Below are 24577 nucleotides of genomic sequence, written 5' to 3' on the forward strand. Positions count from 1 at the left end.
GATTAAATGATTTGGAAGTTGGGAATACTAATTGAGTGTGTGTGTGAGTGTGTGAAAGGTAGGCTGTACTTGCTTCCTGTCCTAGGCAGAGATTTAGCTGTGAGAGGCCGTGAGCTTGGTACGGTCCTGCTTAACCTGATTGGCTTCCCATGCATCCAGTCAAGCATGTAAATGACTTACACAGCATGTGTATGCCTGTTGCTTGTCAGCCTCCACTGAGAGTTGAAAACAGCCACCTGATGACATATTTACCCTTGTAAAAAGAGGTATTGTTGGCTGCCGGCTCCAACAAAAAGCCAAACCACACCACCAGAGCTGATGCAGTACAGACATTGTGTGTGTGTGTGACAGAGTGTGTAACATTCCCTCTGTCTCACCTGTTCCACCCCCTGTAGGCCAGAACATTATTAATTATCAGGAATGCAAGACGAAGCTTCTTGATTAGTGTCTTCAACACAAGTGCTTCCTGAAGCCCCAGAAAACAGCAAAGCTGAATTTATTCTTTAGTCTTAGTTTAGAGATGAATAGAGGGTATGTGTGTGTTTGTGTGTGTGGATTGATGTGTGTCTTCCCAGGAGCTGTGTATGAGTTGGTGTCTGGCAGTGTGTGTGTGCCCAGTGGTGGTGTATGAACTCGAGGTGTGTGTGTATGCCCTGTGGCAGTGGATGTACGCTGTGTACAGTGTGAGACAAGACGCCCTTCAGCAGATGGGCCTAGGCGTGTCGGAGCATGTGTATTGGCGCGCCGCACGAGCTCTGGGTGTGTGTGTGTGTGTGCGCAACACAACACCTGCCACCCATTACACAATCTGTAGTGATCAAAAGAGCAACGAATGGGGACAAATCAGCGTTCAATTATTCACTCTTTCACCGTCTTTTCCTTGTTTCCTTCCCAGCCCTCCATCATGCTTTTTCCCTTTCTGTTGTTCTCTCTCCGTTCCAAACAACTGTCTCCTTTGCTTAATTCCACACTCAGTGAGATCGGGCACCATGTTCCAGTCAGACGGAATAAGCTCAGTAAATAAAAAAAATAAATGTGCAAACAGACGACTGAAAAAGGGGAGAGTGCACATGGGGGTGATGGACTGCATTCGCAAACCGAGCTGCCGGGTCTAATTTCACCAGCGGTCAATCCGACTCCCACTGTGCTTTGCCGCTGCCAGGGGTGGCCGCAGGGCCTGGGGAGCAGGCCAGTAGGATCATGGGGAGGTCAAACATGAGAGGGCCGAGGCCTTTGCAAGGGCAGCTCCGTGCATCAGACACAAGCCCCCGGGGAGCTGGAAGAGGAAGCGACTCTGCACTTCACTTACAGCCCTCTGACAGTCCTTTAGAGACCACCACCGTAGACCACCACCCCACCTCACACAGTAGGGCACCATGCCATTGGGTTCTTCATTGGTGACTTTCCATGCCAGTCTAATCTGTTAATTGGTGTGACTTCTTTGCTTCACTAGTAGTTAGACACCTGATAAAATCTCAGTTAGTCATGTTGAAGGAATGTTCTCCAAGTGTGTTTATTTGAGCTGTTTATGGCCTCCTTTGTAATGTTTGGAGAAAAGGCATCTGCAACATGCATGAATGCAATGAAAAGAAAGGAGGCATCTGAGGCAATCACGTCTGCTATGCCATAACCTCCTTGGCTCTGTCTTATTGACTAACGCCTCACGGCGAAACACACACAGACACAGCTTGTTTATTACATCTTTTAATTAACAAATTCTTTCCATAATATAAAAAAAGGTTCACAATGACAATAACTATAATAAAAAACAGAAAAAAAAAACAAGCAGCTTGCAAACAGAGCAGGCAACACAAATCTATGCTTTAGACTTCAATATATTTTCACAAAGTAAAACTATCTGCATGGACTACAAACATTACCTAGTTATTTTATCTTGACATTACATCTAGCTCTGCAACAGAAGCGTTTTGTAGAAGCTTTCACTTCAGAAGACATCCTTTTGGAACATACACTATTGATCACCGTGGAGCAACTAAACATAATCTCAGTACAAAAATAAAGAACATGTCCATGAAGTGAGTGCAGCTTCCAGTTTGGAGAGCAGAGAGTTCAGTCCCTCTTCTGTTTGCTGTGGGAAATGGTTGTTTGTGTGTGTGTGTGTGTGTTTGTGTGTGTTAATGCTGTAATGAACATGGTAGACGGCTCAGTTTAGAGAGGTCAAGTCACCTCTCCTTCTTAGACAGAACGACAGACATACAGACACAGACAGACAGACAGACCAGGGCATCTGAAGAATAGTGAAAAAAGGTCAGCAGACTGCCTTTGAGTTCCTCTTGACCTCTTCAGCTGGCAGACCAGCCATCAGTTATTGGCGATCATAGAAGGCAAGTGTTTATACACACACACACACACAGGCCCTCATTCACACACACACACTGTAACAGCAGGCGGGCACACACACATACATCTGACTAGTAATCCTATGATGACATTCAGACATGACTGTGGGAGTGGTTTAGATGCTAGAGGCAGGCTGTGGGTTGGCTGTGGGTGTGGCCTGTCGTGGCATGGTGTACATGGCGCCCAGGAACTGGTCAGCGATGCGTCCGGCCTCCCGCAGGCCGCTCAGCAGGGCACCGTGCACTGTGGCTGGGTAGTTCCTGATGGTGTGCTCGCCTGCAAAGAAGAGGCGTGGAACAGGCTAGAGAGAGAGAGAGAGAGAGGAGAGAGAGAGAGAGAGAGAGAGAGAGGAGAGAGAGAGAGAGAGAGAGAGAGAGAGAGAGAGAGAGAGAGAGAGAGAGAGAGAGAGAGAGAGTTTTAGGACATACATGAACTTTCCACATGGGCCGACAAACAGACAAAACACCACATGCCATTTTTCTAAGTTAAAGGTGTAAGATGTAGAAGATCTCTTATGAAGCAGGAGGATGATAATGCACAATACACTAGTACCAATCCCCGATGCATGCATGTACCTATCCTGTAACAAAAAACACCATCTTATAGCTCCCAGACTAAATACACGCTTCCTTGCTTATTCATGATTGATTTACAGTCGGCACTAATGAACAAATAAACTCGGAGGGACAGCTCTACGCCAGCAGTGTCCCCACTCTTCAGCACAGCACACACATAAATAAGCTGAGCCCTGTTCATTAGGAACTCCACCTCGCCCCCCACCCCTGAAATTAAAACCACGTCATGGTGGTGGCTCCTCTGCATGTTTGTGTGGTCTGGAGCGGCAGATTTGGGAGGGGGGGGGGGGTGCTTAATAAGCTGGTGTGATGAGGAGCCAAGCCCAATAATGGGTTGTCGTGGGATCATTGCTGCAGACTCAGACAGAGACAGTTGCATTTGCAGTACAGTAAAAACAAAATCCTCATGTAATCAAGTTGAGAGAAAAAAAAAAACCCAAAGCCAACCATCAGCCAATCTCCAATGGTGAGAACGTCTGCACCCACCATAGTTAATAAACCAGGTCATCATCCCATCATCCCACTGGAGTGGACATATCCAGTTCATGATAGGCCTATATGTATAGCCCAATACTCAACTGTAATTGACTAGAATAATAGTGTTTGTAATGTACTTGAAAACTTCTTTATCACAGCCAAGTGCTGGCTCAGGTCTCACTGCATGTACCTGTGATGCTCCTGGGATTGCCGGCCCAGGTGTTATTGGCTGTGCCATGAGGTCATAATCGTTGCCGGAGGAACCGGCTGCCACATACGAGTAGGAGCCGCGGGCCCAGGGGTCAGCACGCCAGCGTGTCACCACCGTCTCTTTAGGCTGCAGGGGCAACAGGGCACAGCAACGAGTTATTTCAGGACACAAGACACACACAGACACACGCACAGTGGCAGTGACCTACATGGAGTATAATCTACAGTACCCTCCAGAATTATTGGCACCTCTGCTAAAGTTGATTAAAAAAAACGGGTATAAAAAATAATCTGTTGGTGATTTATTGTAATCTCACAAAAAAAAAAAAAAAGGGAAGCAAATTTATTTTGAGAAAAAGGAAAATCTCAAAGAAATAAATATTTTTTTAACGAAAACACATTGCTCACAATTATTGGCACCCCTACTTTTAATACCTTCTTTAGCCTCCCTTTGCCAATAAAACAGCTTGTATATTAACCCATGACCACCCCCATAAAGTTTGAGAATACAAAGCAAGACATTTAATTTCGTCTTTAAAAATCTCCCCAGATCGTCCAGATTAGTAGGTCCACACTTGTGCATTCTCCTCTTTGACTCACCCCACTTTTTTTTTCTATTGAGTTTAGATCAGGGAACTGAGATGGCAATGGACAATGCTTGATTTTGTCTTCAGTAAACCATATTTGTTTTGATCTGGACAATTGTTTTGGTTCATTGACATGATAAATGATCCATCATGACCAACTTTAGTGTCTTGCTAGAGATGGACAGATTTCCTTTGAAAATGTTCAGGTTTTTCTTGTTGTTCAGGATGCCATGCACCTTAATTAGATTCCCAAGGCCTTTGGGAATAAAAACAGCCCCACAATAGTACAGCTCATCCACCAGAATTCTCATTAGGTATGGGATTCTTTTCAGTATAGTCATTCTTATATATATGCCAAACACACCAAACGTGTTGCAATTTTCATTTCATCTGACAATAGACCACACTTCCAGACAAATTCACTGTACCATTTAGTAACTTGTTTACATTGGTAATTACATTGTTTATTACAATGCCGTTTACATTAGTAATTAAGTGACTGGACTGGACAGTGACTGCTACCTAGCATGCCATCTAAATAAGCTATTAGCAATGAGGTCACTTTTGAAGATGTTTTGGGGGACTTGGTGACCCCAAGATGACCTCTTTGTCTGTAACTCTCCAATAGTGGTTCCTATGGAATTTTTTGCCTATTTTACCATCCTCCATACTGTACGTGGTGGCAAAATAACTTTGGGTCTTTGTCCAAGCATGTTTGTCACATTTCCAGTTGATTAGAACCATGTAATCATTGTTTTAACTATAAATATAGGCATTTTCAACAAAGTACCTAGTTTGTATAGACATTCTCTGACTTACAAATGTCAACACACTTTCTTTTCATTTAAATTTAGTGTATTCTCTTGTCTTTCTGATGTTGAAAAATGACTAGAGGATTTAGCCTACTTAGAGTCTAAACTACTACTTAGAACTACTTCTGAGAGCTCACAGACACTCTGATTAACTTAAATAAGTTGAAATTAGAAAAGAAAATAGGTTTTGTATATAAGATTTTTCTAGGGGTGCCAATAATTGTGAACAACGTGTTTTCGTTAAAAATATATAATTTTTTTATGAGATTTTCCTTTTTCTCAATAAATTTTCTTCCCTTCAAGGGTGGAATTTTCCTCATTGTTTTCATTGTGAGAGTATAATGAATCATCAAAAGATTATTTTTTATACCTGTTTTTAGTCAACTTTACCCAAGGTGCCAATAATTCTGGAGGGTCCCAAATTTAAACGAGCGTAATGGTTAATGGCTACCAGAGAATGTTTTTGAGTCACATCGTTGTAAATTTCATATATGATGATGGTTGACAAAATGGTTTGTCTTCTCCATCATCAAGTTTTTCAATAGGCTAAACATATAGCCTTAACTCTAAACAGCTGTTATGTTAGGCTTACATAATTTTGAAATGTCATGCAGCCATGCTTAAATTTTGTGTATTATAATATAAAAATTCAGTATTCATTATTGAAGCTTAGCTGGAATGATGTTTTTCCCCATCATCTTTTTAAAGCAGGCCTACCTGCAGGCATATAATTGGGCTACGGGTTTTCTACAAAAATAGCATGTTTGAATGGGTACTGCACTAGTTCTTCTAAACCTGGAAAAAGGTTCTTTGATCCTTCAGGAAGAGCATCAGTTTAAATCAGTCAGCTCAATGTCAGACTTTCAGCCCACTCATGCTGACTCACCTGTGGGACAGCACTGCTGCCAAAGATGCCTTTGAGGATGGCGAGGCAGCGGCCGACGATCACATCGTCACTGATGTTCTCCATGATGCCCGCCGCTTCTCCCGCCATCAATGCCAACAGGATGGGAGCTGGGAAGGGACAAAAATAGGGGACAGAGTTGTGGTGACTGCACACAGAGGCAGACAAACCCCCCCACCACATTCCAACAACGTGTCAGTCTCCAGAAGTGAAGCTCACCCTTGTAGAGGTTCCAGAAGAGGAAGAGCTCGCCTCGACTGGCCGTGGTGCTTCCCACGTGGCCAAACAGGTTCACACTGGGGTCCCAGAACACACGGTCAAAGCACAACACCACCTACAGGAATGGAAGACACATACACCCACCTTAACTTAACTTAACCAGGAAACTGCACACATCCTTCTCCCTCAAACTGTTTACAAATAGACAAGAGTTAAAAAACTGACTCATGAGAACAAATTTGTTTGTGTTAAATATTTGAATTTGAACAAGAGTTTATCATATACGGAAAACAAATTCAGAGCTCACCCTGAGGTGACGTGAAATATGTTACTATAATTTTTATCTATCCACTTAATCTATTTTAAAACACTCTACTTAGCATCTTAATAGCCATGGCAGACCTAGTCCAGCTGCTTTCAATACTGAAGAGCAGCTAGTGGCGACACAGCCAGGCTCATGTCTGATGCTGAGCGCCATCTGCTGGTCAAAGCCCAGGAGGGTTGCAGGGTTGCATAATACTGCAGCATTTTTCTGCTGCATCCGAATCAGAGCGATGAGGAACCGCAGAGGGTGATGCACTCCCCCTGATGATGCTCTGGAGTGTATGTCTGTGTGTGTGTGTGTGTGTGGAGGACTCAAATCCGACCCTGCTAAAATGACAGACACACAAACACACACACACGCTATTACATCAGGTCAGCTGACTCTTAGTGGAGAGGGCTTGTAAGTTTGGTCCACAGGTGACCTTGTCCCAAATGATGCTGTAACTTCTACTCATTCAGCCAACAGATCAGTGTTCCTTCAACCCACGTCAGAAAGCTACAGTACGTACTTGACCAACAACCAATCAGAGGCATAGAACTACTGGGAGGGGCTCTCGGCGTGTGTGGCTGGTTTGCGGGTGTTAGTGACGTTGACACAGTATGAGTTTCAACTGCTCTTTTTGCTGTGTGTTTTGCATTCATGGGGTTGTTAACTTTCACGGCTGTCTTGGTTCTGCATTAAATAGGGTGCCAGGAAGGGAAGGAACTACTTCATCACAGCATGGCACATCCTGAGATCATCAGCTTAAGGGTGCATCTCGCAGCAACACAGCAGTAGTGTGTGTTTAGATATGTTACCTTGTATATATGTGTGTGGTTAGAACATAAGTATAGTGTTTCACACATGGTTTTGAAGACTATGGGGTGGAGACCTTGCTTGAACCGTCTAGAAGGGGTTCAAGAAAATGTTGTGTATGGTAAAATTAAATCCATCAGTTTGGTACCAGATTGGTTTATTTATAGTTATATTTATGGAGATTTTGGTGGTTTAAATAATGATAAACACACTGGTGGGTAGCCTTTTAGTAGGCCAATGAATGGTGATGACACCACAAAAAGATCACACTCAAAAAGCATGGTTAACAGTTTGGAAATGGTCAAAACAAAACAAAACAAAACAAGTGGTTACCTGTGTGATTTGGTTAACTGATCGTATGCAGCTTAGGTGTTCATAATGAGTGTCTGTAATATGTGCCTCATATACCGTGTGTGTGTCTGTGTCTGTGTGTGTGTGTGTGTGTGTGTGTGTGTAAGAGAGTGTGAGAGAGAGAGTTTCTGTGCTGTGTTCCTTTGTGTGTGCAGTATGTGGCTGTAAAAAGTGTGTGTAATATGTACCCTGTGCATGTGTGTGAATGTGTGTGTGTCGTATGTACCTTGTTGAGGTTTCCGAAGCCCATCCTCTGGATGGCTGCAGTCTTCCACTCGGGCAGTGGGGGCACAAACTGCACAGCAGGCGGCTGTTGCTTGAGCACGCCCAATGGGAGCGTGCACAGCACCGCGTCACACTTGTAGATGAAAGTCTGAGTGGTGGAGCGTGTGTTCACCGCTATCACCTCACAACCTACACACAGGTCATAAATAACAAGATAAGGAGCAAGAGAATTTAGATCAGTCAGTAGTCCCTGTCCCTCACTGTGTGTAAGTTTGTGTGTGTGCACATTTTGTGAGAAACTTTTCCATGGGCCATGTATGATGAACACTTAGTATTAGGGGTATATGTAGGGATGGTCAAATAATTGGTTAACCGTTCGAAATATACTAGTACACAAACATTTATATCCCTATTCGGTTATTTTAAACTGTACAGGGTCATGTAAGTTGTGCTTAGCATAGAGTCTTTTATTGTCCTATAAGGATATTCTTTTTCACACACATCATTACATTCCAAACAAAGACAGCAGCATCTGATGTTAATGTACATGCAGGACATACACAGCCTCATACAGCATATCACATATAACACATAACCCCCCCCCCCCCCCCCATGTCACAGATAAGTTCTGTGCAATCAAAATAAACAGTGGATCTAAGAGTTTTTTGGGGTTTTCTTTTTTCTGTTTATGTAATGTATGAGAGTGTAGCCTACACGATGTACAGATATAAAAGGGACACCACCAAATTTACAGTCTAATGAACGACTGTATTTGCATTGTGTTGCTAGAGACTCGTTGCTAAGCACACAGTACCAGAAAGACAAGAAGCTATTCACCTTATGCTGTTGATAATGCACCCTCAAAATAGCAGTTTGTATGCCCTGTCTCACGTACACACACACACAGACCATGAAGCTGAGTAATATGGGACCTGAACTCACCAGAGGCAGTGTAGCGGACTTGCCGTACGGCCGTGTTGAGTTTGATGTCCAGCCCTTCAGCCAGAGCCACAGGGACACATGAGTAACCGTTACGCACCGTCAGGTGACTCCCTGTAAACTCAAAGTCATCATCCTGAGAGTGGGGGAGAGACAGAGAGAGAGACACACATATGACTTTTCCAGCCTTTATCCAAATACACATCCTTGATGCGTGACAAAAAGTCATTAGCAACAGCAACAGTTTGACACAGGCTCATCAAAGAACACAGGCTGAAAGTGCTCCACCCAGAGTGTGTGAACTGTGCCCTAGGGAAGAAGTGCAGGGCAGTACCTGGTCCCAGTGTTTGAGGGAAAGGGTGGAGAGTGGGGTGGCGTTGGCAAACTCCAGGTTGGCAAAGTGCCAGTCGAGGATCTGCCGGTCACGGGATGACAGGTACACATCACTGCAGGAACAAATCAACAACACATTACAAACAAACACATTAAGACTCGTAATGTCATGTCCTAGACTTGAGCAATAAGCCCCAAGAGGCCGTGGGTTCCAGGGATTTTAGAACAGCTCAGGCACAACGCTTCTTAGCTTCTGTGTGTGTGTGTGTGTGTGGTTCACACCTTGGGGGATTTGCCTCCAGCTCCTGAAGTCTCTCCTCCAGCTTCACCTGCATCTCTGTCAGCTCATCATATTCCTGGGGCGAGAACACACACATGGAGTCAGAGCGTAGTCAGAGTGCAGACAGCCCACAGAGCACAGAGGAAAGATTCACTAGTACACATTCTTAACAACCACTCATTTGACACAGGGCTGCCCTGAGCTCTCCTGCACGCCCTGTTCAGACAAAGTTGATGCAGAGAACTTCTGGTTTCAGTTACTGCACACTATGGTGAACATGTTTCACACACACTGAAAAACAACATATTTGTGCAATGTAATATATCCCATCATATATCCCATCACTCTTCAGAGAATGTGAGCGCGTGTGTGTGTGTAGAGAGAGATGGTGCCAGAGATGTGACTCCAGAGGTGTGTAGAGAAGGTCCCAGAGATGTGAGTGGGAGAGGGGGAGAGAGAGAGAGAGAGAGAGAGGGGGGGGGGGGGGGGGAGAGAGAGAGAGAGAGAGAGAGAGAAGAGAGAGAGAGAGAGAGAGGTGTTCAATCTTTACATCCTTCATTGAAATGAACTATAGTATGCTATGTGTCTAAAATGATCTGCAACAGTAAAACTAAGGACAACAGTTCAACAAGGGCTCATGGACTAGAAATCCAAAGAGGCAGGCCTCTGACTGACTGCACTAATAGTTCCAAGAGCCATGCACAGACAGACAGGGATTCCTCCATAATCGCCATTGTAAAATAAGGCTGAAGAGGGGAATTTGTGACAAAGAATGCCTTTATTTAATCACTTCCAATTATCTGCCTAACAACATAAGTGCTTTTAATGGATCTCAAACACAGCTGGAGGGACTGTGTGGGAGATGGAATGTTGACAAATTGGCCCCCTCCCCCCTTTTATTTCTTGCACTAGTCCTCAATTTTTATACCAATCCCCTTTTCCTGCTGTTCTGACGTGCACATTCCTGAAGACCAGGGAGAGATTAGTTTGCGGGAAATGGACCATGCGGAGTGCAGGTATAAATAGTTGCGTGGCACGTTAACATGGCTCAGTGCTCCATTAATAATTATGGTTCCACTTGGAGGCAGAGCTATGAAAAATAAAACACTCAAACGTAAACAACTCTGACAGAGGTGCAGAAGCCCTTCTCACAGAAAGAAGGGTGCAAAAAAGTGTGTTTTTGTTTGTGTGCGAGACTGAGGAATGGATAAAATGTCCCTAAAGCACTCTGGTATGGCACTACACATTTAGATAAAGGGCCTGGTAATTCAGCAGGCTGTCTGATCACATTGGACTAAAGGGTCTTCTTCATTGCTGGCCAGGCCGAATTCAAACACTTCTGATCAATTTTAGACCAAAGACTCTTCTTCATGGCTGGCTAGGTTTCATTCAAAGACTTTTGGCTGCTTTTGTTAAACTGCCACACTGCCTGGATAACATACCTGTAGAAGTAGTGAGCATACTTGGGACTGAATTGAATTTAATACAAATGTTACAATATACATTGCCCCCTGGAATTATTGGCACCCCTGGTAAAGTTGATGAAAAACAGGCATTAAAAAATAATCTATTGGTATTGTAATCTCACAATGAAAACAATGAGGAAAAAATCCAACCTTGAAGTGAAACAGAAATGTCTTTTTTTTTTTTTATAAAAAGACAGGTGCCACAATTATTGGATAAATACAGTCACACATGGAGAATTACAAAAATCATAACTAGACTTTGCCACCTTGACTTAACGATAAGGGACTAATTGGGCTGTGGCAGCTTGTGTCTCACCTTGCAGAGGGCGGTGAGGTCGCGGTGTTTGCTCTTGACCAGGAACTCAGCTGTGATGTCTCTGGGAGGCTTCACCTCACTGGCCTCCTTATACTGCTGATGGAGCTCCTTCACCCGCTCCTTAGTGGCAAACATCTGAGACAGATGGACAGAGAGGTAGAAGAGGGAGAGAGCGAGGAATGGAGAGAAAATGGAGGGATGGAGATAAGAAAAGGAGCACCAATATAAGTCATCAACATTCCATAAAAAGTCCCTAGTCTCTGCTCATCTGGACCCTTACAAATACTATACCTAGTTGTGAAGTGTTGTGAATTAAGGTCAAGGCAATACTTTTTTTTTTTTTTTTTTTGGGGGGGGGGTTATGCCTTTAATTTGATAGGACAGTGGAGAGAATGACAGGAAACGAGTGGGAGAGAGTCTCGGGGTGGGGTCCGGAAAGGACCACAGGGCGGGAATTGAACCCGGGTCACCAGCGTATGGTGCAGGTGCTCCAGCCCGTTGCGAAGTCATGGCAATACTCTTAGGCACCATAGTTAAACAAAAGAAAGTGAAGGTAGTGTAAGAACAGTTCAGGTACCTTGTTGAGGAGTTCCTTGAGCTCTTCTTGAGTTTTCACGATTTTCTTCCAGTGTTCGATCTGTTCATCCTTCACATGCTTCTCCTGTAACCTGCACACAGGCGCCCAGCAACATCAGACCAGAGCTTGCAGATAAGGAGAGCAATGAAGTTTTGGGAAAGGAACTCAACAGGCAGTGGAGTGGAAGTCAGGGGAGATGACTAGAGAATTGCATTGAAGGAATAGAAATGAGTAGAATAGAGAGTGTGCAAAAATAGAATACAGTGTGGAAAGCTGTAGATCTGGAGAGTTTCTTGGAACTAATGGTATTGTGGCCAAGACGGTGCTCCTTGGTGGAGGAGCATGAGCAATTCAGCAAAAATCTTCCAAAATCCAAGGCACTTGTCTATAGGCTAAAAGGTTTAATGGGAAAATCTACATGTTTATAGACCATAGTCCTTCACCGCATTTTAGCGTCTAGCCTTCTTCAGGAAGTTAATCAGGTGTGTGGTGAGTCAGGGTATACAGGGTATCATGTGAGTGTCAGACAGCAGGTGCAGATATTCAAGCAATCAATCTAACAAGTCAACCGATCACAATCAGTGTGCATTAGGTCCATCTATTTCAAAGAATTCCATGCGGTCAGCAGGGGGCCTCATCACTAAAAACCCTAACAAGAAGAGCAGGCACCTCTCAAGTCAAGCTATAAAGAATGAACCACATGTCAAAAGACAAATGCCCAAACCATTTCCATACAATAACGGCATACAAAGTTTGGAACTGAGGAGGAAAAAAAAAGGAGCTGAATGAGGTGAATAAAATAGAAATGAGTACAGGTGCTGATGTGAAATAGAAATGGGTTAAAGAATGGCATAAAGTTAAATAGAGTTGATCAGAATTGATCAGTGAACAGCTGCAGCGGTGGTGAAAGGGTTCTGCCGTGGTGTGGTGGGTTGTATTCCATTATATTCCATTGTTTTCCATACAACCCAACATGTATGCCATTGTTTTCCATACAACCCAACATGTATGCCTGTGTGCATCGTGCAAGGCCTTCACGGTGAAATATACACTACTGTTCAAAAGTATGGGGTCACTTAGAAATGTCCTTGTTTTCATTATTAATGTTGTAAATGACTGAAAGAAATGGCTGATCTTTAATGCAATATCTACATTGCCCATTATCAGCAACCATTCATCCAATGTTTCAAAGGCACATTCTGTTTACTAATCTGATATCATTTTAAAAGGTTAACTAATAATAAAATATGCTGCCCTGATTAAAAAAACAATCAATCCAAATGATCTCAGCTGGTATTCTGTCTATAATGGAGTGGAATGGAAATGGAATGGAATGCAGAACAGAATAGAACAGGCTAGAGTGACAAGAGTTAAGGAGAAAGAGAAATGGAGTTAATAGAATATGGTAGAGTGACAGGAATTAAGGTGAAAGTGCGTTGAAAAAGGCTCCTATGGGCCTCCCACTCACTGGATGACCACCTCCAGGGCCTGGCCCAGGGACACAGGCTTGTTGTTGAGGAAGTTGAAGTCCAGCTGATGGCTGAGGTAGGAAGTGGCCTCCAGCAGCCGGTTGAACTCCTGCTCCACCATCTCATCCTTCTCCTTGGGCACCTGGGGCCAAATACAAAGGTAAAAAACAAAGAAAGAAAGAGAAACCATACATGTGTAGAGCTGAATGCAATTTTAATTATTGGTCTACACTCTAGAACCTTCCATCAGGCTTTTCTACTTCCAGGTTGAAGTCCTTCTCAAAAACCTACAGTGTTGTCATCTCAAATACCAAACATTCAGTCAGGCAAAACCTCCAGAGGTTAGATTTGGGCTTCATTAACAACCAAGGTTTTTACAGCAGTTGTTACATTGATTGGCAATCTTCTGTTAATTGACAGACACATACCACATACAAGCACTTCCGGAAGCCTCTATACCCCCAACCATGTTTCTTCCTACACTGCACTAACCCTCATTCAGACAGTCCCTCAAAGTAACAGGGATAGGAGCACATACACAAGATCCCATACACATGAGTAGTAATAGTAGTACTAGTACTAGTAGTAGTAGTAAGAGTAATAATGAGCATCAAAAGCAATGACGTATCTCAGGAAAAGGATGGGCCCACATTCTTTAATGGTGTGTGTGTCTGTTCTTCTGAAGAGAACGCAGTAGTAGTTGATTTATTCAGTAAATGAGTACTTACACTGGTGCAGCGTTCCCCCTTGAAAAAGAGACAGAGTGAGAGAATTACAACACTGATAGTCACATGACAGGGCTTCAAAGGTCAAAAGTTAAAAATGTCTATTCAGGCTTCCCCATGCTACTGGGCTGCATAGATGGAAGGAGGATGTGAACACCTCCATTTGAAACAGGAAACTAGGAAAAGGGTCATCAGTAGATCCTAATACTGAGATGCATCGTCGGACCGCACCGAACACACACTCACATTCTTTACTGACAATATCAAGCAAGCACTACGGTGGTTGTGGATGTAAGGACTGGACCGTGCAAACAACAAAGTCTTAAAATGAAACATCCTTTAAATTTGGAAGTCACTAAATGCTAAACTTTCACCATTCAATATTCAACGAGATAAATTGAATGAGAGAGAAAAGAAGACTTAAACAGCTGCAATCAGCCAGCAGAACCTTCAACAACTTGCACAGGCCAAGAGGATGACAATTCAAGAACAAACACACACAGATGCAGCCATACTGTACTCACAGCTTGACCATTAGCCTCGTAGAGTGGACACTTCTGTTTGATCTTGGCCAGCTCCATGTTGACCTGCTTGCTGACCACAGCCATTGGGTTTCCACCTGTGCCAGGGAGAGAAGAATGTAAGTAAAGGCCAATGCTAGACCAACAGGGCTGACTGCAGGAACAGCACCGTCTATGTGGTGTAGAGCACCATCTGGTGGGGAACTTATACAGTAGCAAGCAAAATTTCTTAAACCAGATGTACCGCAAAGCGGTACAAAATATGACCGCCGCTCAGTCCTGAACATTCTCTCCGCAAAAATAAACCACGCTTGTCAATTTGTCTCCATCTCCTACTCAATCTCCTGCTCTTGCAACTTTTGTGTATGTAAATGAGTGTGTGCATTTGTGCGTTTGCTTTTGTGTATTGTGTGCTTCTGTCTGTGTGTGTTTTCGCTTGTGAGTGTGTGTGTGGGTAATGGGAGGTGTGTGTGTGAGTGTGTGAGTATGTGTTTATGTGTGTGTGTGCATGTGCCTGCTTGCATGTGTGTGTGTGTGTGTGTCTCTGTGCATGCGTGCGTGTATGTGTTTGTGTGTGTGTGTGTACACGTGTGTGCTTGCCTGTGTGCGTGTGCATACATGTGAGTCTGTGCATGCGTGCGTGCCTGTGTGTGTGCATGCCTGCATGTCTACTGTGTGTGTATGTGTGTCAGCCAAAGATACCTGCGATTAAAACGCCTCGTTTTTGCTTTTTCCTTTTTAACTATACATTTATGGGATGGGTTGATGCCCATTGAGACCAACATACACAAAAATGTAACCCTTCTAGGCACTACGGCTCTCGGGATATTCACAGAAAACTGTGTCCGCCCTACCCTCCTTTCAGGGGGGGTACAGTCAACAGTCATGCAACCCGGTCTTTCAGTGTCCCGGGAATCATCGACACAAAATTACTTAAGAAAAAAAAATATGGAAGAAAAAAACTCTGACTAAAAACTGACTAACTCCTTGTTAGCCTGTGACCGCTACAAGGACTGCATCATCATGTTGTCTTACCAAGCCCAGTCACCACCATGGCACCGAGGTCTGCCACATAATTCCCCTTACGGAACGTGGCAACCCTCCCTCCAACACGGTCCTACCAGAGAAAAAGCAGGTAGCAAAATTAGTCTCCAACTTAGTCAGAAAAACCCAACTTTATTTGTATTTTTTTCCCCATCATTATTCCCACAGAACAAACACAGGACACTGGTCTGGTCACAAGACCATTTCTACCGACCAATTGAAAAACTAATGACAACCCATAATAACTTTAATAATAATAATCTTAAAACCTTTACAAACTGAAATGATGACCACAAACTATCAGCATGTGTTGGCTCAAATGTATAAATGATAAAAAATAATGGCAATAATAAAGCCAAGCCACATAGTTATACAATCATAAGAAGCTATGTCATGTGTGACCTCTACCCACCCTGGCCTCCAGCACTGTCACATCCATGCCAAAGCTCTGCAGTTGGCGAGCAGCTGCAAGTCCCGACACCCCTCCACCTATGATGATCACCTTACCCGTCTTCTTAGCTGTGCAGGGATGCAGGCCGTTAGACAAGAAGCTTTAGATCAGGCTTTTACTGCCTTTTACAGGCATAATACCACTGCTACCAATAAACTCTCTCCATGTCATAATGCACTATTGCAAATTTACAAGCTTCCTTACACACAAATAAATATAGATAGGCAACATCAGCAAAAACCCTGAGACTTCATTTACCACGGTAACAATGGTTCAAAAGTTTTTCATTTCTAAGGATTCTTATGCTCACAAACACTCTATATACAACTCACTTGGCAGGGGCTTGACTCGCTTGTAGATGCCAAAGTTGATGAGACCTTGCCTCTCCAGATAACTGTGAATCCTATGGACCAGGACGGTGTCACCTGAGTCCAGAAGAAAACATAGCATATAGCATAGATGAGATATGGAAACCCCCTCAACACAAGAGACATCATAGTGCTAGCAGAGAGACAAGCTGCAAAAGCAATCATGGCCACTCACTGTTGTAGGGAGCCTCCAGCTGCTGAGCAGTGGCCTCGAAAGTCAGCTGGATTTTGGGGTTGTCCAGCCACAGCTGGAGCTGCACCGAGGAGACAGACAGACACATCAGACACACACACACACAGTCCAAAAGCACCAAGGAGACCCACAAATACAAAACAGTATGTGTTCTCTCACAAGTGCTTTTAAGAAGCCACCTCACTCTCAGAAGTAGAGGAGCTAACTATCACTAACCTTCAGGCTGAGCTTGACAAACAAACAATTTAACAGAAACAGGTGGAACGCATAACCAGTGTTGGGGTCGTTACTCAAAAAAAGTTATTAGTTAGAAGTTACTAGGTACTTCTTCAATTATGAACAAAGTTGTGCAGGCTACATCATCACTGCAAAAAATTATATCTTAAGTGTTAAAAAAAACTAGTTAGTATTGTTTTTAGTATAAAGATACTTACTTTGAGCTTTCTTAAAATAAGTCAAAATCTTATTAAACTAGATGTACCGCAGAGCGATACAAAATATGACCGCCGCCCAGTCCAGCACATTCTTTCCACAAAAATAAATCACGCTGAAAGGCCGTGTACACGTTTATGTTTATGTTTATGTGTGTGTGTGTGTGTGTGTGTGTGTGTGTGTGTGTGTGTGTGTGTGTGTGTGTGTGTGTGCGTGCTTGTGTGTTTGCCTGCGTATGTGTGTTTGTGCATGTGCATGCATGCGTACATATGTCTACTGTGTGAGTATGTGTCATACGTATGATTACTGTGAATGTATGTGTGTGCGTATCTGTTTATGCACATGTGTGCACATGGAATGGGTTAACATGACCCCTGGAGGCAAACATACGGAACAAATTGGTCATCCTAGGCCCTACGGTTCTCAAGATATTCACAGAAAACTGTGTCTGCCCTACCCTCCTTTCGGGGGGTCCAATACAGCGGGGGGGGCTACAGATCAAAACGAAAAACGATGGTTCCATGCTATCCATATGGGGTTACATGCCCACCAAGTTTCGTGTACCCCGGTCTTCCGGGAATCCTTGACGGAAATTTGGACATGCGAAAAAGAGAAAAAAAAAAAAAAGAAAAAAAATCTGACTAAACCTATATGACCGCTTCGCTGCGCGGCGGTCATAATTAAGACATAAAAACAAGTAGGCCTACATTTATCTGCCAGTGGAGTAAGTAAATTTACCTTAAATTGTCTTAAATCTTTAATCTTCTCTTAAATTAAGATAAAATTACTTACTCCACTGCTATGGAAAGTCAATTAGTAACTCAGTAACGGTCACCAATTACTGAAATTTGAATTGTAATGCGTTACCTTACCCAATTTACCCAATAAAACAATTAAATTACAGTAACACGTTACTTGTTATCCCTCAACACTGCTCATAACTATACGGTGGCAGCCTGTATAAAAAATGAAATTACTCTTAAACTTATTCATATTAACACAAGGTTACGTGACCTTACGTTACGTGACCCACAATAGCTTATGTGACCTTGGGAAAACTCCCGTTATGTGACCATGGGAAAAAACCTTGGGCAGGCCAGGGCGCTGTGAGGTTGGAGGCGTACCGTGCGGTTGCGGATATAGAGGAAGACCTTCTGCGTCTGCTGCGGCCCACTGATGATGTCTGGGAAGCAGGCGGCCTCCTGGGAGGTCATGCGGTCGTGCGGGAGGCGACTCTGAAACGCTGCACCCTCCAAACCTGTAGGACAGTCAGAGACAAGCGGGAGAGATGAGAAGCGGTGGAGATGGAACATTGTGACAGAATGAGAGCAGGGATGCGAATATCTGGGTGTAAACCGATGTTTAAAATAACAATTTGGCCAATAAATGCTGTTGATACCAATATTTTCTATTTTTTTTGTTTGCTTTGGTCATTAATTACACCCTTTTGACGCAGGGAAACAACTGAACCATTTTCTAGTCTTTTGGCCCTGTATTAGGGATCGACCGATGTGGTTTTTTCAGGGCCGATACCGATATCAATTATTACCAAAACAGGAGGCCGATAACCGATATGTAAAACCGATATGTCAGTTGTCAAAAAGGGGGGTAGATAGTAAAGGCTATATGCTGCAAAAGTTTCATTCAAAATCATTTAATTATGCAAACTTTTCTTTCTTCTTTTGATACACAATTGTCAGTGATAGCAATTATTTTCATAGAGTAGGCCTGCACAATGAGCTATGTGCTTGTTAAGGGACCTGACACAAAGAGGATGCTTTGCCATCGTGTGTGTGAGTGCACGAGAGGGAGAGGGAGAGGTGCATGCGTGATGGCAAGTGTTACGGTTGAATAGTTTAACAAAACAGTTTTAAAATAGTTCTTAGGCTATTTAAGCATGCAATTTGTGTCCATGTGTAGGCTATAAGCTACACTTTTGAGAGCCTAAAAGGCACGTTAATAGCCAGCTCAGGACGCGATTTTGTTCAGGTCGGATTAAATTACGGTTGGCCCTGGGTGCATGTAGTCTTTTCTTACAGTCCGTTTCAAAAAGGAGCAATTAGACTTTTGACGTTCGCTATCGCATAATTTAGGACTTGTCTGTACTATGTCCGCCGAGGTGTCCCGTTATTCACAATTAACGAACGAGGCGGAGGCAAAGAACTCCCGACGCGCAGCACCCAAGTTTGTGGGATAACTAGTAAACAGAATCAGTAACGTGCATCAATCGGGAATTCGCTAAATGAAGGAAGTGGGTGCTTTACTAATTGATCCGGATCAAATAGACAATAGCTTACAAAGTGGTGTTTTTGTAACTTCAGTGTAGATGATTGTGATTCTCTGCAACTTCAGCAAAGTAGGCTACCTTCCTTACCTTCGAAAAATATCTCCGTAGGCTACAGCTGAAGCCCAGTCTGCCTCAGTGACAATCCTAAACTTTGTCTGTGTTCAGTCTTCGATCCTGATTGGCTGCATTCGTGCTAACTAACAAATCAGACGGTGTAGTGGGCGGGACAATGCTCTTGACCACAGAGTAGCAAATTCAGGGAGTGAGAGACGCTTTACAGACAAAGTAGCGCGTTTCATTCTTTATCCATTTCCATATCGGCTTATCGGTGGAAAAAATGACCGATACAAATTATTATAAAAATGCTAAATATCGGCCCTAATAATTTCCAGCATTTTTTATTACCCATCTATACATATATATTATATATTTTTTCAAGACAGTCTGGACTACCCATAGCTGGGAAAGTATGATGTGATAATATATTCATATGCCTTATGTCAGCCTTTAGGTAGGGATGATCTGGAATCTGGCAATATGAATCATGCTGGTAGGATACTCTATGGCTAAGCAATTTACAAAAATGCATGTACTGACATAAATAGTTTACATTAGAATTTTAGCCCAAAGTTGGAAACCATGTAGAATGCCGCAATTTCAAAACCGAATTCCTAGTACACTACTTATTCTTATACTTACAATTCATACACTACCTATTGTATACCTGCATGCTTCATATCCGGTAAGGTCTGCTGTTTATTTTGTGTGTGAAGCGAAGAGTTCATGAGATATTTCACCGAGAGTAATGGGTGTGCAGAATGCAAATATGATTTAATTTCATGTAAATTCAACGTTAAGTTCCTCGCGAACCGTCCTTACAGCAACTTGCCGCTAAAATCATTGGAAAGCCCTGGTTCTGCTAGTTCACATGATATGCGTGGGATATATGTGTGACGAGTCTCCACGAGCAATACAACCGAGAAGGAGGGGTGTGAATTTGGACGCAATTTCAGTCAGTCGGCCACATATTAGGTGGGGCAGAAGACACATTTGGGCCCCGACAATCCCATTCTAGACCCGGCCATGATTACACATATGGGAATCCAGTCACACTGCATAAACAGGACTAAGTATATCGTTTGCGGATAAAGACAGACTTCTATGCACAGGGTTCTGACATAGCACTAACAGCAACAGCCAATTGCAAATAAGAGAACAGAACAGAACGGAACAGGTTGTCACAGCAGTAAACACAACAGAACTACCAAAGCAGACTGACTTATGATGTCACACTGAGAGAAGTTTGCAGTTTCAGGACCGAAGGAAATCTGCTGGCTCCACCAATGAGTGTGGAGACGACCGATAGGAGGTTCTCTTCTCCTCTCCTCACCTGACGGCTCCTCAGGCTCGCTGTCGTTCTCCTCCTCCACAGGAGGAGCTGGGGGAGGGATGACCTGCTTGCGCTCCTTCTCTGCCTTGGCATTCCTCTCCTCCTCTGAGTAGTACTCGTCCTCCGAGAGGTTGGCGAGGCTTTCGTCCATCTCGCGATATTCCACCTGCAACAGGGGGCACAATGAAAGCACCATTAAAACGATACTCTGGCCCAGCTGATAGGAGACACTAATCAGCAGAGAGGATCTCCCTGTCCTTTGTTTGAGCCCCTGTTAGCGGCAAAAAAGAAGAGGTTAAGTAGTTGTGCTTTCTAGTTGACATATGATATTCTGTTTAATGTTTACATATCGTGTTCATATCTCAGTACATCTTCTGCAACAAGGATGATCTGACAGTGACACAGCTTACAGAAGCGCCACCTGTAAAAAAAAACAGACCAAGCACAACGCTACACTTGTGGAATAACAAACATTGACTAGAGTGACAGAGATCTATTCTGGCAGCAGAATACACACGGATCTGATGGAAAAGTGTAATTGCGAAAAACAAAACTTGAAAAAAGGAAATCACATGTCAATATTGCCTTTGTGATACAAACCTATGTATGAACTCAAGGCAATGATCCACAGTATGCATGGTCCTTTAGTGTGTAAAAGACCTATATCCTTCATGACAACCACATTGACTACGTTTCCGGATTTATTCGGAATAATGACAATATTCCAACTGAGTCATGTATACACCTTATTCCAGCTGCCATAACCTGATTAAGCTCATATTCTGAATACTAAAACCGGAATAACACCCCTAGCATATGCCTCTTTTAACTGGAATTGTGGCATGTAAACACATTAGTTGGAACCTGAAAGTTGAAATATCCTGATGGAATGTATAAATGGGTGAAAGTAGGCTGTACAGGGTTCTTAGTCTAAGTCAAATGTACTTTCCCAAACAAAAAAAATAATTTCCATGACTTACTATATAAATAATGTGAATAAATGGGCAATGAATAAAGAAAGCTGGGCTACTCAATTAAGCAGTAAAGCTAATAACCAAATGTACACCAATTCTGCATGTAAATATTTGTATTAATGTATTTTGGCAAGTACATTTTAAACTGTTACAACAAAATTCCGATATTCCATGCCCATGGCCATTAGATCTCCTTTCAGGGAGATACTAGTCTGGACACGATAGTTCACTAGTGTTACCCCCGGTCGGCAGACTACCTGCCCAAGCAACAAGAGGGCATGAGCTATAGATTCGAAACCGAAAGGGCTAAACAGGGGTAAACAGTAGAAGCAACGCCTGCAAACTGTCCACTAATTTGTTTACAGCAAAGGTATGCCCAGATATATCGTTTCCTGACTGACGATGCTGTTTATTGTCAGTTCGTAAAGTTTAGGCGAAGTAGGAAGTAACGTTAAGAATCTGATCAATGTTGGTTAAGCTGGACCAATGATTTCAAAGTTCTACACCCATCACCATGCTGGCTAGTAAAATAATCCCAATCATGAGTGACCAGACTCTATTCACTGCAAAACAATCGCAGCTTTAATCAGGCCAAATTCACCTATTTTGTGATCATGAATGAAATTCAGGGGCAGAGACCATTAAGATGTCATGATGCAGATACTAGCCTACTTCTACAGCAGGTTACTGCTTTATTCAGAATATGCCCATTAACATGTAAATGGTAAGATTCTCTTTTCTGATGCACATGAAAACATCTTATTCTGAATATTGACATAACCAGAATATGGACCTTAATCGGAATATGGAGTTTATGGAAACAGTCAATGATGGAGTTTTACTTCTACTTTAGATCTATGTCAGTGTCTGTGAGCACAGGAAGATTCTACCACCATCTCTCTTTATGTGCGAGCATGCGCGCGAGAGAGATGTTTTGATATATAACAAGGAGTGATTTGATCTTTTTTTTTTCTATGCTGGAAGTCTGTGTCTGAAAAAGAGACAGGAAGATTCTCCCTCTGTGTAAGTGCAAGCAGGAGATATGAGATGGCTACTTTCGCTTTCTTGCGTCGGCTGGTCCTCCTGTTCTCCTGATCCTGGGCCCCTGCACTGGCCGGATGAGGCATGGGGGGCCCACCAGGCTCACCACTGGGGGAAGCCCGCTCCTTCTTCTTAACATCCGAGAGGCCCGGTGTGGCAGAGGCTACAGCCCCTGTCTGAGGGCCACCTGGTGTCTCGGAAGCCCCCTCACCTCCTGCCGCCATGCTGGAGGCAGACGCAGACGAGCCTGGGTCAGACTTCTTACTGGACAGCATCATGGAGGACGATGCAGGCCTCTCCTGAGAAAAATAATTTCAAAAAATCATAAATATATGCTGTATGACCCTAGGCCTATACAGTGCTCAAACTGGTAAATGATTCTTCAGTGAAGAGGGGCACTTCACTTCCATGGTGACCTATGAGTGTTATTATAGCTGAGTTACATTATGTATAACTTAGTTTGTTGTTAATTACTGGACTTTGAAAATCAGCCAATCTATATATTTACATTTTCAGTCATCAAAATGACAATCATGAGCATGAACACGGTGTTTTCCGTCTGTTATATTCATTTTTAACATATTTTAAACAAATGTGATCAGGATGAATGTATGTGAAAAGCTAGCGCTTTTGACACTGCCTTCAGCTGTTGGCTGTGCTCCATAACAACGAGTATAGCAAGTTTTGAAACGTAAGCCTTTTAGCGGTCATTATTTGATGTTGAACTGCGTCGCCAAATTCAAAAACAGGCCTATATTAAATAGTTTATGGCAGCATAACAGTCCAAATTCCGTCATCTAGCAAAACTTGCTAGCCCGCAACCTTTCAAGGATGCGGATGCGTTGGAAAATGTGCAATGATGACAAACTGATGACAGCTGCACAGTACAATAGCCATGTCATGCGTTACCCATTTGTCCGTGCACCTGGTAATATCCATTCAATCACTAAGAAATAAAGACAGAATCACAAACATGGTAATGAGAACAAAACACAGACCCGGTGAGGGGTGACAGCAGGTAAGGGAAGTTCACTTTTACATGTCTTAACGACAGTCACCGTTAAGTCAGACACCGGAGTTGCACGCCAGGGTACGCCAAGTTAGGTCACTACATTGACTACATTTTGTGACTCATTACTGCCAATTGGCTAGTCTCTACTCTTCATTTATTGTCGGACAGTCAATTTATATCGGATGCAGCGTAAATTGACAAAGAAAATCTTCACAATCCATCCTGTAGACAAGGCTGGGATCATTGCTTTCAGAAGACAACATGTCTGACTCAATTAGCAGGCTAATGCTAGCTAGCTGGACACCTTGCTGTGTTGTTTATTACTAGCTATACTTAGATACTTAGCTGACTCTATAACTCATACGCTGAGAACAAAAATGAATGAGACCCTAATATAATTTGAATAGCACATACTAAAACACACTTTGGTATGCAGTCAGGAGTGTTGGACCACAAAGCGTACGAAGAAACATAACGTTACCTAACGTTAGCTACCCTTAGTATAGCATAGCATACCAATGTTGTTTTGTGGACGGTCGATAGCTAAAGCTAGCCAGTATTAGAGATGCGCAAAGGTCCCCGGCATGCTTTGTTGTGGATTGGCTAACTGTTAGCGATCGTTACCTAACAGTTATTCGAATAACATATTATCCAACAAACAATGGAATATAGGCATCACGTACAAACACACACAGGGTTTCTACACAAACTGATTTCGATATTCCGCAGTATTTTGTTCAAAATAACGCTATGTATTTACCTCTTGGTGGTCCGCACCGATCTGCACAAAGGAAACAACCACTGGTTCTACAAGGATGGATTAACCAATGAAATGTGACTATTCTTTGGGAGATAGGGCGGTTGTAAATTCAGGGAAGAACTCTATTGGCTCACATTGTCGTCCGTCAACACATTGCC

General features: G+C 43.1%; 2 protein-coding genes across 5 annotated transcripts in view; one reads left to right on the forward strand and one right to left on the reverse strand.

The window, feature by feature from the left end:
- luzp1 (leucine zipper protein 1) overlaps positions 1-11523 on the forward strand; it is a 72025-nt gene extending 60502 nt beyond the window's left edge. The window contains exon 7 of the transcript XR_006025574.1: positions 11493-11523. The gene's annotated coding sequence lies outside the window, so the exon portion shown is untranslated. The remainder of the gene's footprint in view (positions 1-11492) is intronic.
- Positions 1689-24523, reverse strand: kdm1a (lysine (K)-specific demethylase 1a). Of its 4 annotated transcripts, none has more exons than XM_042073461.1 (22): positions 24420-24522; positions 23557-23593; positions 22662-22946; positions 20633-20798; positions 18080-18213; positions 16506-16584; positions 16295-16387; positions 15924-16030; positions 15503-15584; positions 14471-14565; positions 13950-13967; positions 13221-13363; positions 11753-11843; positions 11176-11310; positions 9396-9469; positions 9115-9226; positions 8784-8916; positions 7843-8030; positions 6146-6260; positions 5909-6036; positions 3604-3750; positions 1689-2662 (listed from the first exon to the last, which is right to left on the reverse strand). In XM_042073461.1, the coding sequence occupies exons 2-22, from the start codon at positions 23584-23586 to the stop codon at positions 2477-2479; spliced, it is 2541 nt and encodes an 846-aa protein (XP_041929395.1). In that variant the 5' UTR covers positions 23587-23593; positions 24420-24522; the 3' UTR covers positions 1689-2476. The 4 variants fall into 4 exon arrangements, with proteins under 4 accessions (XP_041929395.1, XP_041929393.1, XP_041929396.1 ...); XM_042073459.1 differs by having other exon boundaries at positions 20633-20801; positions 24420-24521; XM_042073462.1 differs by lacking the exon at positions 23557-23593 and having other exon boundaries at positions 20633-20801; positions 24420-24523.
- Between the last annotated feature and the right edge of the window lie 54 nt (positions 24524-24577).

Source organism: Alosa sapidissima, chromosome 19 (assembly GCF_018492685.1).
Source record: "Alosa sapidissima isolate fAloSap1 chromosome 19, fAloSap1.pri, whole genome shotgun sequence".
In the NCBI taxonomy this organism is placed as follows: Eukaryota; Metazoa; Chordata; class Actinopteri; order Clupeiformes; family Clupeidae; genus Alosa; species Alosa sapidissima.